Source organism: Rhinatrema bivittatum, chromosome 2 (assembly GCF_901001135.1).
Source record: "Rhinatrema bivittatum chromosome 2, aRhiBiv1.1, whole genome shotgun sequence".
Lineage (NCBI taxonomy): Eukaryota > Metazoa > Chordata > Amphibia > Gymnophiona > Rhinatrematidae > Rhinatrema > Rhinatrema bivittatum.
This window is the reverse complement of record NC_042616.1, coordinates 6,037,598-6,054,108: the sequence shown is the minus strand read 5'-3', so window position 1 is coordinate 6,054,108 and position 16,511 is coordinate 6,037,598. Positions and strand designations below refer to the sequence as shown.

Sequence of the window (16,511 nt, the reverse complement as noted above, 5' to 3'; positions counted from 1 at the left end):
AGCAGCGACCACAAATAGGGGAAGAAGCCTCTGGCTACAGAAAAGGCACACAAGTTGTGCCGCTGCTTTTTTTTTAATATATAAATACATTTTTTATTTTTATAGATTTCAACAATTTGAAGCAAGAATTTAACCTTAGTTACAGAAATAAAAAAAGAGGATTAGTCTAATCATATAAAAAGGTGAGAAAAGGAGGGGGGGGAGCTTTTAAATCACATAATTATTCATCATGTTTATTCCCCAAGGTAACAACTTTAGAAGAGAGATGATGAATTTTGCTGTTGCATTCCTTCATAGAAGAACCGAAGCCTACAATCAGGTCCCGTATGGTTTCTAAGGTTATCATGGCCGGCTTAGTTGGTAATACAAAAGACTCACCGAGATGCCCAGGGAGCAACACACACCTGGGACAAACACTCGCCATCAGGGCAACAGCTTCCACCAAGTTCTCCTGGGTCTCAGCGGGGAAAGAAGCAACTGTGCGGAAAGCCAAAACCGGGACTCCCCCAGTCCTCGAGTACCTGGGGAGGACAGCAGAGCTCCACTTCAAACCCCCCCTCTCCCGCACAGCACCATCACAAGGTGCTACGGTCAACCAAGGAGAAGAGAAACCTTGCATGACAGCATGCTGGCAGGGTTCCCACCCCACACCAGCGAGAACCCCATATGACAGCATGCTGGCAGGGTTCCCACCCCACACCAGCGAGAACCCCATATGACAGCATGCTGGCAGGGTTCCCACCCCACACCAGCGAGAACCCCATATGACAGCATGCTGGCAGGGTTCCCCCCCAACAGTAACAGATCCTATGTTATGGTATGCTCGCGGGGTTCCTAAACCTGCCAGCAATGAGAGGCCACTGTGACAGCATGCTGGCGAGGTTCCTATCTCCTGCTAGTAAGGAGAGGCCCCGCTTAATGTGGGTCTGATGGAAAGGGATTGAAAGGGAAGGGGAGGGAGACGTTGAGTGATAGAGGGAAGGGAATGAGGGGAAGGCTGAGTGACAGTGGAGAGAGAAGGAGAGAGTGAGCAGCCTTAACCTCTTCAGCCTTTCCTCAAAAGGGAAGCCGTCCCTTCACCTTTATCATTCTGGTTGCCTTTCTCTGCACCTTTTCTAGTTCTGATGTATATTTATTTATTTTAAATATTTATGACCCAAGGGATCCAAATTTCTCTATCCGTAATAGAGCTTTTGAGATGCAGGGACCAGAACTGCACACAGGACTCAGGGTGCAGATGCACCATGGAGGGAAACAGAAGTATTATGACTTTCCACATTTTATTCTCCTTTCCTAATAATTCCTAAAATCCTTTGCATTTTTTGAACCTCATACCACACAGAGCTGAGGAGTTCAAAGTATTTTCCACAATGATGAGCTGCGGCAGAGCTGACCCTAAAGGTTGTGGGGCCTGAGGAGACTCAGCCCCTGCAGGCCCCTCTGATATTCTGAAAAGTGGGTTTGCCCCTGAGATTGAAGAGGGGGATTTGGGATGGGACTGGGGGGTGAGGGAAGGGTTCACTGGATTTTCATTCCCAATGCAGAGATCTCCACCCATCGGCTGCTGCACCTCCTGCCTCACTGGTGCTTCCAAGGAGCAGGAAGTGATGTTAGACATCAGGGGATGAGGTTACAGCAGCAATGCAGAGACCCCAAAATCTCAATTGCACCTCTCCCCAGGTTCGGCCCTATTAAGGGAAGAGGGAAGGTTGATGGGAAAAGACTAAAACCAACTCAACCCATGTTTTACAATCGTAGAATAGATTTTGCATTACCACAATGGCTGCTTTTCTCTCAGGATCAGGATCCCAGTGCCTTCCTGGTACAGCGATGTTATAATGTTTACACAACTTCCGAGGATGAGCCGGGCCACCTTATTATGCCTTTCTGTATCCAGGCCTTCTTACATCAGCACCTGACCTCCAGCAGCAAGCTGTGTAACTAATTATAGTTCTGTTTTACAGACCCTGCATTGTCTGTTCCACTAGGTTTTTTCTCTGCTGCCTGTGAACCATTCCATGTCCTGTGCTGCAATTCTCAATCTCTCATCTCTATGTTTAAAATCCTATTCCCATGTCAGGTGTTGAGCCATGTGGGGTTTCTGAAGTAACTCTTTGTATTTCCTACTATATTTGTGTTTTTGGGAACTGATTTTCCTTGTTTTCTGGTCTAATTCTTTCCAATGCTTTTTTTATAGCTTTGCAAATTCCATTCCTGCTTTCCCCTAATGTATGAGCTGAGTCTCAGTTATTCCTTCCACTCACTGTAACAATTGTCTAAGTTTAAGAATGAAGAACAATTTTGGGCATTCATTTTTGTACTTCAGCACTTTTTGCATATTTGCAACTGAAAAGCCCACACCACCATCAGCTGTTATAAAGTACAATCTCAGCATACTCTGACTCTTAGATGTTACTTGATGCATAGGGAAAAGTTGTATTGTTCTTGCATCCCACTCTTTAATATCTTTATCAGGGCATTTTAACAATTCCAAAAACTATAGGAGAGTTTTTGAATTGTATGTGATTCTTGTGTGGCTTCTCTGGTGGCTTGCAGTTTCTTCCTCTGTTCTGAAGCTATTAATACACAAAGAACAAGGACTTGGTTTCACTCCAGTGTATATTCGCTGATGCCATGTGAAAGATATCTTCTTACTTAAACTTTTACCATTCTCATATGTAAATGGTTTTTCTGGTGGCGTTTGAAGTTTCCTTGATCACGGAAGCTTTTACCACACTCACTGCATGTAAATGGCTTCTCTCCTGTGTGGATTCTCTGATGGATTTTCAGTTCTCCTTTTGTCTTAAAGCTTTTATCACATTCACTACATGTAAATGGCTTCTCTCCAGTGTGGATTCTCTGGTGGAATTTGAGATGTTCTTTCCGACTGAAACTTTTATCACACTCACTACATGTAAATGGCTTTTCTCCTGTGTGGACTATCTGGTGGCGTTTTAACTCGACTTCCTTAATGAAACTTTTACCACACTCACTACATGTAAATGGCTTCTCTCCAGTGTGGATTCTTTTGTGGAATTTGAGATGTTCTTTCCGACTGAAACTTTTACCACACTCACTACATGTAAATGGCTTCTCTCCAGTGTGGATTCTCTGGTGGAATTTGAGATGTTCTTTCCGACTGAAACTTTTACCACACTCACTACATGTAAATAGTTTTTCTCCTGTGTGTGTTCTCTGGTGGATGATGAGGTCACACTTCCACCTGCACCTTTTACCACACTCAGTACATATAAGTTGGCTTTTTACTTTGGGAATTTTCTTCTCTTGTGCGACATCTGCCTTCACATTGAAGCTTTTTTCAGATCGAATACAAGACAATGGTCTCCCACCAGTAAGGTTTTTTCTGTCCCCTGAAAAGATTTTCCCCTCACATAAGCTTTCATTGCACTCATTACTTGAAATTGCTCTCTGTCCTGTTTGTAATTTTAGTTGTTCTGTGAAGTTTTCTTTCTGATATAAGTTTCTGTCATCACCAGTACACATGCATAATTTTTCTTCTTTCTGGGAATTTGGGTTTATTATTAAATCTTGCTTGTCAATGATGTTTTCCCCACTTTCAGAACATGAAAATGTTCTCTCTTCTGTCTCCATTTTCTGGTGATTTAATAAAGAGAACTCAGAGCTGTAAGATTCCCCATCTTGAGGGCAATGAGAGGGTCTCTGTCCTGTGTGTGTTCTTTGGTGTATTACTAAGGATTCCCTGCTAGAAAACTTTTTCTTACATTTAATACAAGTGAATGTGTTCCCTTGAGTGTGGATTCGCTGGTGTAATTTCAGGGTAAACTTATGTTTGAAACATTTTCCACACTGAGAGCATGGAAAAGGTCTTTCTGTTGTGTGGGTTTTCTGGTGCAATACTAAATGACATTTCCTATCAAAGGTTTTCCCACAGGTGTCACAGTGAAAAGATTTTTTCACTTTCTCCTCTCTCTGGTGGAGGTCAGAAGTCATTTGATCATGGTTAGTACTTTGGAAGGGTCTCACTTTTCTCAGTTCTCTCTGCTGCTCAGGGAACTCTGTGACCTCCCTGTCACTTCTCACACATGCAGTGACTCCATCCGGTGAGCCTCTTGCAGGGTCTTGCTGCTTTTTCTCCAATTCCTGCTGACTTTGGCAAGTGTCTCCCCCATCAGCCCTCTGGGAAAGATTCTCACAGACATTTCCTGATATAAGTGCTAGTATTATAGGGTGCTCTTCTCTTTTCTCCTCCCTCTTCACTTCCTGTATGAACTCATTGTCTGTTGGATATAAAAAGGAGAAATTAATAATGTGTCAGTGGCAATGGCATGAAAAGCTTTCAATGAGTTGGGGTCAGACTTTTTGAAGGATTGTACAATGGCTATATGGGATCTCTGTTATTAGAGAATACGGTGATGTAGCAGAAACTTTAGGAGTCACCTGTGAAAACTCCTGTGTGATGTTTTTATAGAGCTCCTGTGGTTTATTTTAATTATTCATACATTTATAAAAAAAAACAACTTATATCCTGCCTCCTGCAATGCAATTCTTCAGGGTGGATTACAAAGATAACTGCACACTGAGTTACAAATAAAACAACATAACATAAAATGGATAAATGAAAACATGTTTACACAATAGCGTTTTCAAACACTCATAAATCACCATAAAGGTGATTAAAGGACAGATCACTTAAACTCACATCCCTAACATTTCCATCTTCTCTATTACATTATATAAATAAAATTGTTTTCCAACCTTACGTGTGTCTGTATAAATTTATTTTCTTTTTATTGAGGGAAAGTGATCTCAAGTATCAACAGAGAGAGGAGCTCTCAGGGATAGGAGAAAGAGGCTGAGAGAACCAGAGATGTGAAGAGGAGAGGGAGGACCAGGAAAAGGGTGAGGAGCAGGACTGAGGACCAGGAAAAGGGCAAGGAGAGGGACTGAGGACCAGGAAAATTGTGAGGAGAGGGACTTAGGACCGGCTTCATGCACCTATTGATAAATCCAGGCCTTCTTGCACATCTCTGGTGTGGAGGTGACCCAGTGAAAAATTACTTTTAGTAAAACATCCCCTGTATTTACTTAAAATAGAGATAATGCAATCCTTACCCACAGAGCTCAGGATCTCATAATTCTCCTTCACATCACTGTAAAGCTCCTTATGTCCTTCATCTAAACATCCCCCTTCCTCCTGGGAGAAAGAGACAGCGAGGTCCTCAAACATCACAGGCACCTGAAACACAAACCAGAAACGCTCAGGGACACATGGAGGGGTTCAGCTGGCTTTAATCTCTTATTTTATCATGGAAGAGGGGACACCAGGACCCCTCATCCCCAGGAACTGCCAGACTTGTTCCCCTGGAGTCAGATTCCTCTCTGGACCTCAGGGTTTGCAAGTCTAACTATGAAAAGATTCTCTGATCCCAGAGACACAGAATATCAAACGCCTCTGCCTGGATAAATCAGTGAATAATAAAACCCAAGATCTAACAGAGCATTACCCAGAACCTCAGGAACATCTGATTCTGTCACATCAGGAGACGTCACTGTGCTCTCATCCTCCTGACTGCTCAGCACCTAACCTTGGGTCATCTTTGATGCCGTTCCCTTCTTCTGAACATCCAGTGGTGAACCTAAAGTATGTGGCATCTGGAGCGGATACCACTTTGATACCCCCTCCCCTCACAGCAAACCCCTGGCTCACTCCCTCTCTGTCTCCTGAGGATCCCCTCACGCAAAATTAGTAAAACCATATACAGTGCTGCACAAAACACATATAAAAGATGGTCCCTGCTCAGGAGAGTTTACTATCAGATCGATACAGTAACGTGCGGTTGAAGATTTCCTGTCGGTAACACGCTGTGGGCGCACAATTCGGACGTGTAAGGCGATCCAGCGATACAGTCTCCAGTTTCACGCGTCCTTAGCGCTTCTTAAAACAGACACATAACCCTTTCCACACGCAGCATGTATATGATATGTAAATGAAGGAATTAGCTGTATAATGAAGGAATTAGCTATTCCCCTCCGATACTGTGACGCGCGCTCAGATTATCTCCTTAGTAACCCGCTATTTTGCCGCGGCCTTAACGTGCTAGTTTACCGCCTACCCTCTACTTGGTGTTAGTGTGGTGTTCGAACAGCTACATAGCGGAATGTACCATGGACGACCTCTCTCTATATATATATATTTGCAGCTTAAAGTGTAAAAAAACAAAAATATGTATAAATACCTGTCAGTTTCCGAATCCCCCAGGCGTGCGGTCATCCAGGCGGCGGCGGGGGGCGAGTGGGCGCACGTTGGGTCCCGTTCATCCAGGCGGCGGCGGCGAGCGAGTGGGCACACGTTGGTTTCAGGCGGCCGGGTGGGTGCGCGTTGGGTCCCGTTCATCCGGGCGGCGGCGGGAGCCGGCGGGCGCGCGTTCAAACAAGGCAGCGGTGTGAGCCGGCAGGCAGGCGCGTGTTGGATCCAGGCTGCGGGCGGGTGGGCGCCCGTTCATCCGGGCGGCGGCAGGAGCCGGGGGGGGCGCACGTTGGTTTCAGGCGGGCGGGTGGGCGCGCGTTCGAACAAGGCGGCGGTGTGGGCCGGCGGGCGGGCGCGTGTTGGATCCAGGCTGCGGGCGGGTGGGCGCGCATTCATCCAGGTGGAGGGAGCCGGCGGCGAAAGCAGCCTCCGGCAGCCCCCGCCAGCAGTGAATGAATGCGCGCCTGTGCGACCCGTGCGATTTCGGCGTTCAAGGCGTGACGTCACGACGCCCGACGTCACGGCATGTGACTGCCTTGAGCGCTGAAATCGCATGGGTCGCACAGGCGCGCATTCATTCACTGCTGGCGGGGGCTGCCGGAGGCTGCTTTCGCCGCCGGCTCCCTCCGCCTGGATGAATGCGCGCCCACCCGCCCGCGGCCTGGATCCAACAGGCGCCCACCCGCCCGCCGGCCCACACCGCCGCCTTGTTCGAACGCGCGCCCACCCGCCCGCCTGAAACCAACGTGCGCCCCCCCGGCTCCTGCCGCCGCCCGGATGAACGGGCGCCCACCCGCCCGCCTGAAACCAACATGTGCCCCCCCGGCTCCCGCCGCCGCCTGGACCCAACGCGCGCCCGCCAGCTCCCACCGCCGCCTGGATGACCGCACGCCTGGGGGATTCAGAAAGTGACAGGTATTTATACATATTTTTGGTTTTTTACACTTCCTGGTGCCTGTCATTTCAATTGTCAGTTGAAATGACATTTGAAATGACAGGTACCAGCGCACCCAGGTTACTGTATAGGCGCTGTATTAAGCGCCTATACAGTAAAATGGGTTGCGCGGGCCTAACCCTTCGCCTAACGCTTCATAGACGCGGCATGCATTTGCATGCAATTAGAAGAGAGTATCGAGCGCTAGGTGAAGAGAATTGTGCGTGCGGGGAACGAGGGTGCGCCTGGCAATGCCGCACTGTTTCTACCGCGGCCTTAGAGTATCGACCTGAGATAGGAGGGACAAATTCGATAAAGTGTGGCTGCCATACTTATCATGGAGCCAAACACACTCCATGCCCAATACGCTTGGAGCTGGTGCAGCTGGTCGATCACATCCCTGATCTTTGCGCTATGTTCTTTTGTATATCTTTATGACAATATTGTCTGACACTTATGCTCGCTTCTCATTGGTGAAGACTACTTACGTAGGCTTATTTTTTGGAAACATTTTTTAACTTCTAAGTTTTCCTTCTGAGTGAAACACGATCTTGAAGGGAGGCAGAAGAATTTGGGAATAAATGTGCTACCTTGTTCTCCAACGCCTGCAGCCGTTTAGCATGAGCAGAGATTTTCTTCTCCTGGGTCACTGAGCGCAGCTCCAGCGAGGAGATTTCCCCTTGAATCCTTTCCAACTTGCTGCTAAGTGTCGCTTCCAGACGCACCAGAACCATCCACAAAGAGTCCAAAGTTCTGGGCTGCAGTGGATCGGGGAAAAGGGACACAGCCACCCCTGTAACATTTTCTGATCTTGGGGGATCAGCCACAGCCTTCACCAGGGAGGGATCAGGCTCTAATGAAGGTAAAACTCCCAGTGCTGTCTTCATAACCTTCCTGTACTGCTGCAGGCGAGGTGTCTGAGCTTCAGACTGTGACCACTGTATCCCGGCAGGTCTGGACCCCAGCACTGAAGTCCCAGGACCAACAAAACCATCCATGAGTCTGACAGGAACCTCCGTAAGAGACAGATGAGATGTTTCCTTTCTATTCCATACAGTCAGCAGAGACAGGGAGGGCTGAGGACGAGAGAAAAAGAGAACGTGAAGAGTTAACTCCCTCCTGTACCAGGCACTTTGGGAAGTAACACAAAACCCTGCAGAAAACACACTCAGCACCTTTGTATCAAGCCCATCACAGCTAAACAGCACTAAAAGGCAGAATATACATCAAATAAATAAACCAAATAAATCAATCACACCCAAACCTCACCCAGCAACAATCTAACGTACGAAACGGTGACACTGGAAATAAGGCAACAGGTCCCGGAGCAGCTGCGCAATGAGCTTTCTGTCATCCGTGATTTAGAAATGTTTTTACATAAATACAAATCTATTGGAGGACAGAACAAGCTGGACTGCTGCAGATCCTGACACAAAGACTACACATGAGCTGAATCCCTCACCTCAGTCACACATGGGACACATTGAACCCAGCTACATTAACTGCACTAACCACATCCTCTGGCAACAAATTCCAGAGCTTTATTGTGCGTTGAGTGAAAAAGAATTTTCTCCGATTAGTCTTAAATGTGCTACTTGCTAACTTCAAGGAATGCCCCCTAGTCCTTCTATTATTCGAAAGTGTAAATAACAGAGTTACTGCAATATTCATTTTAGGACAGAGTATGTTAAGATAGAATCTGTTTCCAAGAGACCAGCAAATCCTTGGTAGTTTCTGGTTAAAGCTATCTAGTTATGCTTTCATTTGCTGGTACTTTTTTTTTGTATAAGGATTTGTAGTTTAAGTAAGTTAATGTTACACGGTACCAATTTTTAAGTTTCTCTCCCTAATTTCTGTATCTGTTATCTGATTATCAAGCGCATGTGATATTTCTCTCTCATAACACATACTTAATACCTTTTCTTCCTGAATTATCTCCTGCTCCAAACCTCTTTTGCCCTCAACCTTCAATGCTACTTTCAAACTTCTTTAATACTGAGCTGAGGTTACTGAAAGTTACAAGCAGTATTAAGCAGTATTAAGTATTAGGTTTTTTTTTCTTTTCAAAGGTTCTCCCTTCATCTTACGGGAGGCAATTAAGAGTTAACAACAAGACAGAAAGAGTGAGGGGGGGGGGGGCTAGTGTGGGCAAAACTGCGTTTCTCAAGCAAAAAAAAAAATTAGGTTTCATTTAGTTTAAACAGAGGAGAGAACTCGATTCAATGAATTAATCCTTTAAATTTAGAAACAGATTCCTGAAGAAGTTAAAGATATTGAGAATAATATATAGCCATAATTTAGCAAGAAAGTTTAATTTTGTTTACAATGAATAAAAAATCTGTGTCTTGCCAGTATAGGAAGTGCGGAGTTGAAAAGGTTTTTTTTAAAAGAAGTTTTGTTTAAATAGAGCGTCGTTACTGGAAGTTGTTTAAAAGGTGTGTGTATGTGAATAAGACAGAGTTGTGAATGGTAATTATGGGAGAAAAGACAGAGAATTGAGATTGTTTTGATAGTACAGAGAGACATTGAAAAAAGTTATGATTCCTATTCTTTGACAAGCAATCACTGTTAGGGGTTGCTACATTTAATGCAACCACTCCTCCAAGCTTTTTTTTCCCTCACCTTAGTCACACATGGGACAGAGAGAGAGAGAGACCCTCACCCAATAAGGAATATCAAATGGAAAAGAGTAATAGAAATGACAAAATAATAACTGTAAAGTACAATTACAGCTCCCAGAGAGCACAAAGGACAGGGCTCAGGTTTCTGAGAGAGAGAGAGAGACCCTCACCCAATAAGGAATATCAAATGGAAAAGAGTAATAGAAATGACAAAATAATAACTGTAAAGTACAATTACAGCTCCCAGAGAGCACAAAGGACAGGGCTCAGGTTTCTGAGAGAGAGAGAGAGACCCTCACCCAATAAGGAATATCAAATGGAAAAGAGTAATAGAAATGACAAAATAATAACTGTAAAGTACAATTACAGCTCCCAGAGAGCACAAAGGACAGGGCTCAGGTTTCTGAGAGAGAGAGAGAGAGAGAGAGAGACCCTCACCCAATAAGGAATATCAAATGGAAAAGAGTAATAGAAATGACAAAATAATAACTGTAAAGTACAATTACAGCTCACAGAGAGCACAAAGGACAGGGCTCAGGTTTCTGAGAGAGAGAGAGAGAGACCCTCACCCAATAAGGAATATCAAATGAAAAAGAGGAATAGAAATGACAAAATAATAACTGTAAAGTACAATTACAGCTCCCAGAGAGAGCACAAAGGACAGGGCTCAGGTTTCTGAGAGAGAGAGACCCTCACCCAATAAGGAATATCAAATGGAAAAGAGGAATAGAAATGACAAAATAATAACTGTAAAGTACAATTACAGCTCACAGAGAGCACAAAGGACAGGGCTCAGGTTTCTGAGAGAGAGAGAGACCCTCACCCAATAAGGAATATCAAATGGAAAAGAGGAATAGAAATGACAGAATAATAACTGTAAAGTACAATTACAGCTCACAGAGAGCACAAAGGACAGGGCTCAGGTTTCTGAGAGAGAGAGAGAGAGACCCTCACCCAATAAGGAATATCAAATGGAAAAGAGTAATAGAAATGACAAAATAATAACTGTAAAGTACAATTACAGCTCCCAGAGAGCACAAAGGACAGGGCTCAGGTTTCTGAGAGAGAGAGAGAGAGAGACCCTCACCCAATAAGGAATATCAAATGGAAAAGAGTAATAGAAATGACAAAATAATAACTGTAAAGTACAATTACAGCTCCCAGAGAGCACAAAGGACAGGGCTCAGGTTTCTGAGAGAGAGAGAGAGAGAGACCCTCACCCAATAAGGAATATCAAATGGAAAAGAGTAATAGAAATGACAGAATAATAACTGTAAAGTACAATTACAGCTCCCAGAGAGCACAAAGGACAGGGCTCAGGTTTCTGAGAGAGAGAGAGACCCTCACCCAATAAGGAATATCAAATGGAAAAGAGGAATAGAAATGACAGAATAATAACTGTAAAGTACAATTACAGCTCACAGAGAGCACAAAGGACAGGGCTCAGGTTTCTGAGAGAGAGAGAGAGACCCTCACCCAATAAGGAATATCAAATGGAAAAGAGTAATAGAAATGACAAAATAATAACTGTAAAGTACAATTACAGCTCACAGAGAGCAGAAAGGACAGGGCTCAGGTTTCTGAGAGAGAGAGAGAGACCCTCACCCAATAAGGAATATCAAATGGAAAAGAGGAATAGAAATGACAAAATAATAACTGTAAAGTACAATTACAGCTCCCAGAGAGCACAAAGGACAGGGCTCAGGTTTCTGAGAGAGAGAGAGACCCTCACCCAATAAGGAATATCAAATGGAAAAGAGGAATAGAAATGACAAAATAATAACTGTAAAGTACAATTACAGCTCCCAGAGAGCACAAAGGACAGGGCTCAGGTTTCTGAGAGAGAGAGACCCTCACCCAATAAGGAATATCAAATGGAAAAGAGGAATAGAAATGACAAAATAATAACTGTAAAGTACAATTACAGCTCAGAGAGAGCACAAAGGACAGGGCTCAGGTTTCTGAGAGAGAGAGAGAGACCCTCACCCAATAAGGAATATCAAATGGAAAAGAGTAATAGAAATGACAAAATAATAACTGTAAAGTACAATTACAGCTCACAGAGAGCACAAAGGACAGGGCTCAGGTTTCTGAGAGAGAGAGAGACCCTCACCCAATAAGGAATATCAAATGGAAAAGAGTAATAGAAATGACAAAATAATAACTGTAAAGTACAATTACAGCTCACAGAGAGCACAAAGGACAGGGCTCAGGTTTCTGAGAGAGACCCTCACCCAATAAGGAATATCAAATGGAAAAGAGTAATAGAAATGACAAAATAATAACTGTAAAGTACAATTACAGCTCCCAGAGAGCACAAAGGACAGGGCTCAGGTTTCTGAGAGAGAGACCCTCACCCAATAAGGAATATCAAATGGAAAAGAGGAATAGAAATGACAAAATAATAACTGTAAAGTACAATTACAGCTCCCAGAGAGCACAAAGGACAGGGCTCAGGTCTCTGAGTGCAAGTAAAATTGTGAGCTCTGAGCGCAGACTCTCGGGGGCTAAACCCCCTTGGGGGGGGGGGGGGGGGGGAGAGCGCGCGCTTACCCTGCGGGGCTGAGCTTTACTGTAATCGCTGATTTCTCAAGAAAAGGAAATTCCCGGGTTAGGAGCACGTGGGAGGGGGAGGAGCTCTCCCTCTGCCTGACCTCGTGCGTCTTCCTCTTCCGCAGGCACCGCCCCCTTCTGCTGATCTCACCTCCGATTGGCTGCTGCCTCTGATGATTCATCACCCTGCGACTCCTGGCAGAGCTGCCCGGGTGCCATCCCAGCACTGACCCGAGCCGCCCAAATGCCCCGGAAAGTGCCCTCCCCGCTGGGTGTGAGGGAGCCCGAGCTGCACAATGTGGGCCCTGCTGCGGGGGCATAAGGGGGATCCCCACCCCCTCCACTTTTTCACAGCCCAGGACTGGGCACTCACGGGGGGGGGAAGCTGGCAGAGGTGTTTGCCCCTCCCCCCATGTTCATAAATTTCCATAAAACATCAAGAAATATAAAATATTCATATAGGAAGACTATATTAATACATAATACAGCTCACCAATAATATATTCCAGTACAGCACAGATCAATTAACACTCAGTAATTAAAACTAAACAATCCATGGTTTAGTCAGGGGGTGGAGGGTGTGCACGGACTTTCTCCTCCCTCTCATATTCACTCACATTTTAAAACAGGGATCCCCAAACTCAGTCCTCAAGGGCTGCAATCCGTTCAGGTTTTCAGGATTCCCTCAATGAATATGCATGAAACCTGCATGCACAGCCTCCATTGTATGCAATAGACCTCATGCCTGATCCTTCTGGAAATCCTAAAAACCTGACTGGGCTGCGGCCCCTGAGGGGATCTGTGCTCTAAACCCCACATTGATTCTCACACACAGGCTCGCTCAAGGACAGATTAAGAGGCAGGAATGCTCACATGCACATACATGCTGACACACACACATGTATACAGACTGACATGCAGGCTGGTTAGGGATGACTTCCTCCAGATGGGGAGAGAGAGAGATAGGGTGTTTTCTGAGGGGAGGTGGGATTGCTCTAGTATGTGCGTATGTATGAGGTGCAGGGGAGACAGGGAGATGGGGAGGGAGAGGGATAGGGTGTTTTCTGAGGGGAGGTGGGATTGCTCTAGTATGTGCGTATGTATGAGTTGCAGGGGAGAGAGGGAGATGGGGAGGGAGAGAGATAGGGTGTTTTCTGAGGGGAGGTGGGATTGCTCTAGTATGTGCGTATGTATGAGTTGCAGGGGAGAGAGGGAGATGGGGAGGGAGAGGGATAGGGTGTTTTCTGAGGGGAGGTGGGATTGCTCTAGTATGTGCGTATGTATGAGCTGCAGGGGAGAGAGGGAGATGGGGAGGGAGAGGGATAGGGTGTTTTCTGAGGGGAGGTGGAATTGCTCTAGTATGTGCGTATGTATGAGGTGCAGGGGAGAGAGGGAGATGGGGAGGGAGAGGGATAGGGTGTTTTCTGAGGGGTGGTGGAATTGCTCTAGTATGTGCGTATGTATGAGTTGCAGGGGAGAGAGCGAGATGGGGAGGGAGAGGGATAGGGTGTTTTCTGAGGGGAGGTGGAATTGCTCTAGTAGAGGAGGGAGAGGGGAAGATAAGTATCCCTCCTCATTCCTCTGCCTCTAGCCCTCTCTTCTTCCTCCTCTAGCAAAATCCTCTTCTCTCAGTCCCTCACCCCTTGTGCCTACCCCCATTGTGCTTGCCCCCGCCCTCTCTTCCCCGCCCTGTCCCCATTCTCTCTCTGTGTGCTGTCTTCTGCCTCTTCTCTCCCTCCTCTCTTCAGCATCCCTCCTCCTTCTTTCCCTGCTTCCACCCCCTTGTTCTCTTCTCATTCCCTTTCTTTTTGCTCTCTCTCGCACTCTTTCCCTCATCCCTTGCTCCCCACTCCTCCCCCCACCACAATGACCTTCCACAGTGAGAAACCCTGGGACAGCAGCAGAAGCGCAATGGAGCTGGTCTGGGGGTGGGAGTCTGGCAGCAGAAATAAAGGCGGGCGGGTCCCGATTCCTGGCATCAGGGCTGGCAGCACCGCAGCGGCAGCGGCAAGAGAAGGAGGGTGATGGTGCTCCTGGCTGCCCAGCAGCAGCAGCAACACAGAGAGGGAGGAAATTACCAGCAGGGAGCAGCGACCACAAATAGGGGAAGAGGCCTCTGGCCACAGAAAAGGCACACGAGTTGTGCCCCTGCTTTCTTGAACTTGCTCGCAGTGGAAGTTGCATCTTTAGGAGCAAGTTGCCAGAAAGGACGACTCCTCTTCGGAGCATGCGCAGTACATACTGGCAGGGTTCCCATCCCCCCCCCCCCCCCCTTCAAGTGAAGAGAAGCCCCATATGATTGCATGCCAGCAAGTTTTCCACCCCCACCAGCAAAGAGCAGCCCCATATGACTGCATGCTGGCAGAGTTCCCATCTCCACCAGCGAGGAGAGGCTACATGAGATGGCATGGTGGCAGGGTTCCCACCCCCCACCAGCGCAGTTCCATTTGACTGTATGCTGGAAGGTTTCCCTCCCTCCACCAACAAGGAGAAGCTGCTTATGTCTGCATGCTGGCAGGGTTCCCAGCATCCTCCAGTGAGGGGTACCCATGTTACAGCACTTTGGTGGGGTTCTGATTCCCGCCAGCGAAGAGAGGCCATGTGTGACTGCACGCTGGAGAGGTTCCTAACCCCCGCCAGCAAGGAGAGGCCCTGCTTACTGTGGGTCTGATGGTGACCTGCCCCCGAGACTGAGAATGACATCCAGGGGAGGAGGGAGGAGTAATGTGGGTTCTAACTAAAAGGGAAGGCAAGGGGTATGAGTAAGGGAATGAAAGAGGGGGGAGCGTGAGGCTTGGGAAGGGACAGAGAGGGAAGGAAGGAACATGAGTGAGTGACAGTGCAGAGATAAAGCAGTAAATGAGAGTAAGAGAGTGAGCAGCCTTAACCTCTTCATCCTTTCCTCACAGGGAAGCCGTCCCTTCACCTTTATCATTTTGGTTGCCCCTCTCTGTACCTTTTCTAGTTCTGCAGTATCTTTCTTTTTAAACATTTAAAGCCCACTAGATCCGAAGTAACTCAGTGGCTTAGAGAGAAACATCCATGATAAAGCTTTTGAGATGCAGGGACCAGAATTGCACACAGGACTCAGGGTGCAGATGCACCATGGAGGGATACAGAGGTTTTATGACTTTCTACATTTTATTCTCCATTCCTTTCCTCATAATTCCCAACGTTGTTTGCTTTCTTGACCCTCACAGCACACGGAGCTGAGAATTCAAAGTATTTTCCTCAATGATTCCTCAAAGTATTTTCCTCAATGATTCCTCAATGATCCCAACTTTTAGGAAAAAACTTAAGACTTGGTTATTCAAGCAAGCTTTTCCGGACACAACCCATTGACACAATCCAATGACTCCTAAAACACCATGCCTCTTGTATATAACATTTATTTTGTATACTATACTTAAATTGTATATCGTTTAACTATTTCTATTCTCTCCTATTTCTTCCTCTCCAAGTTCGGCTACCCTTGTTAAATGTAACTGTACCTTCGGTCACCACAGTTCTAGTTTTTATGTATATAATGCACCCCTGTTTTATGTAAACCAGCAAGATATGTTTTCATGATTGCCGGTATATAAAAATTCTAAATAAATAAATAAATAAATGATGCCCTGGGAGCAGAGCTCACCCTAAATGTTGTGGGGTCTGGGGAGACTCAGCCCCTGCAGGCCCCTCTGATATTCTGAAGAGTGGGTTTGCCCCTGAGACTGAAGAGGGGGATTTGGGGGGTGAGTGGGGGTGAGGGACGGGTTCACTGGATTTTCATTCCCCATGCAGAGATCTCCACCCATTGGCTGCTGCACCTCCTGCCTCACTGGTGCTTCCAAGGAAGTGATGTTAGACATCAAGGGACGAGGTTACAGCGGCAATGCAGAGACCCCGAAACTTCACTTGCGCCTCTCCCCAGGGACGGCCCTATTAAGGCAAGAGGGGAGGGTTGATGGGAAAAGACTAAAACCAACTCATCCCATGTTTTCCAATGCTAGAATGGATTGCTAGATGATATTCAAATCATCATCCCTATCAAAGACACATACTCTAATACTCTTGACTACTGGGAATCATGCCACCAAAAAATCAAACAACTACTCAACAGCCTACACCTCATCTTAAATTCCTCCAAGACTGAAATCCTACTCATCTCTCCTGAGAACAACACCTCCAACAG

General features: G+C 46.2%; 1 protein-coding gene across 1 annotated transcript; it reads right to left on the bottom strand.

Moving 5' to 3' along the window:
* Nucleotides 1-561: 561 nt before the first annotated feature.
* Nucleotides 562-12,395, bottom strand: LOC115083452 (oocyte zinc finger protein XlCOF6-like). The gene is made up of 4 exons (XM_029587276.1): nt 12,338-12,395; nt 7,754-8,239; nt 5,095-5,218; nt 562-4,259 (listed from the first exon to the last, which is right to left on the bottom strand). The coding sequence occupies exons 2-4, from the start codon at nt 8,159-8,161 to the stop codon at nt 2,656-2,658; spliced, it is 2,136 nt and encodes a 711-aa protein (XP_029443136.1). The 5' UTR covers nt 8,162-8,239; nt 12,338-12,395; the 3' UTR covers nt 562-2,655.
* Nucleotides 12,396-16,511: the final 4,116 nt, after the last annotated feature.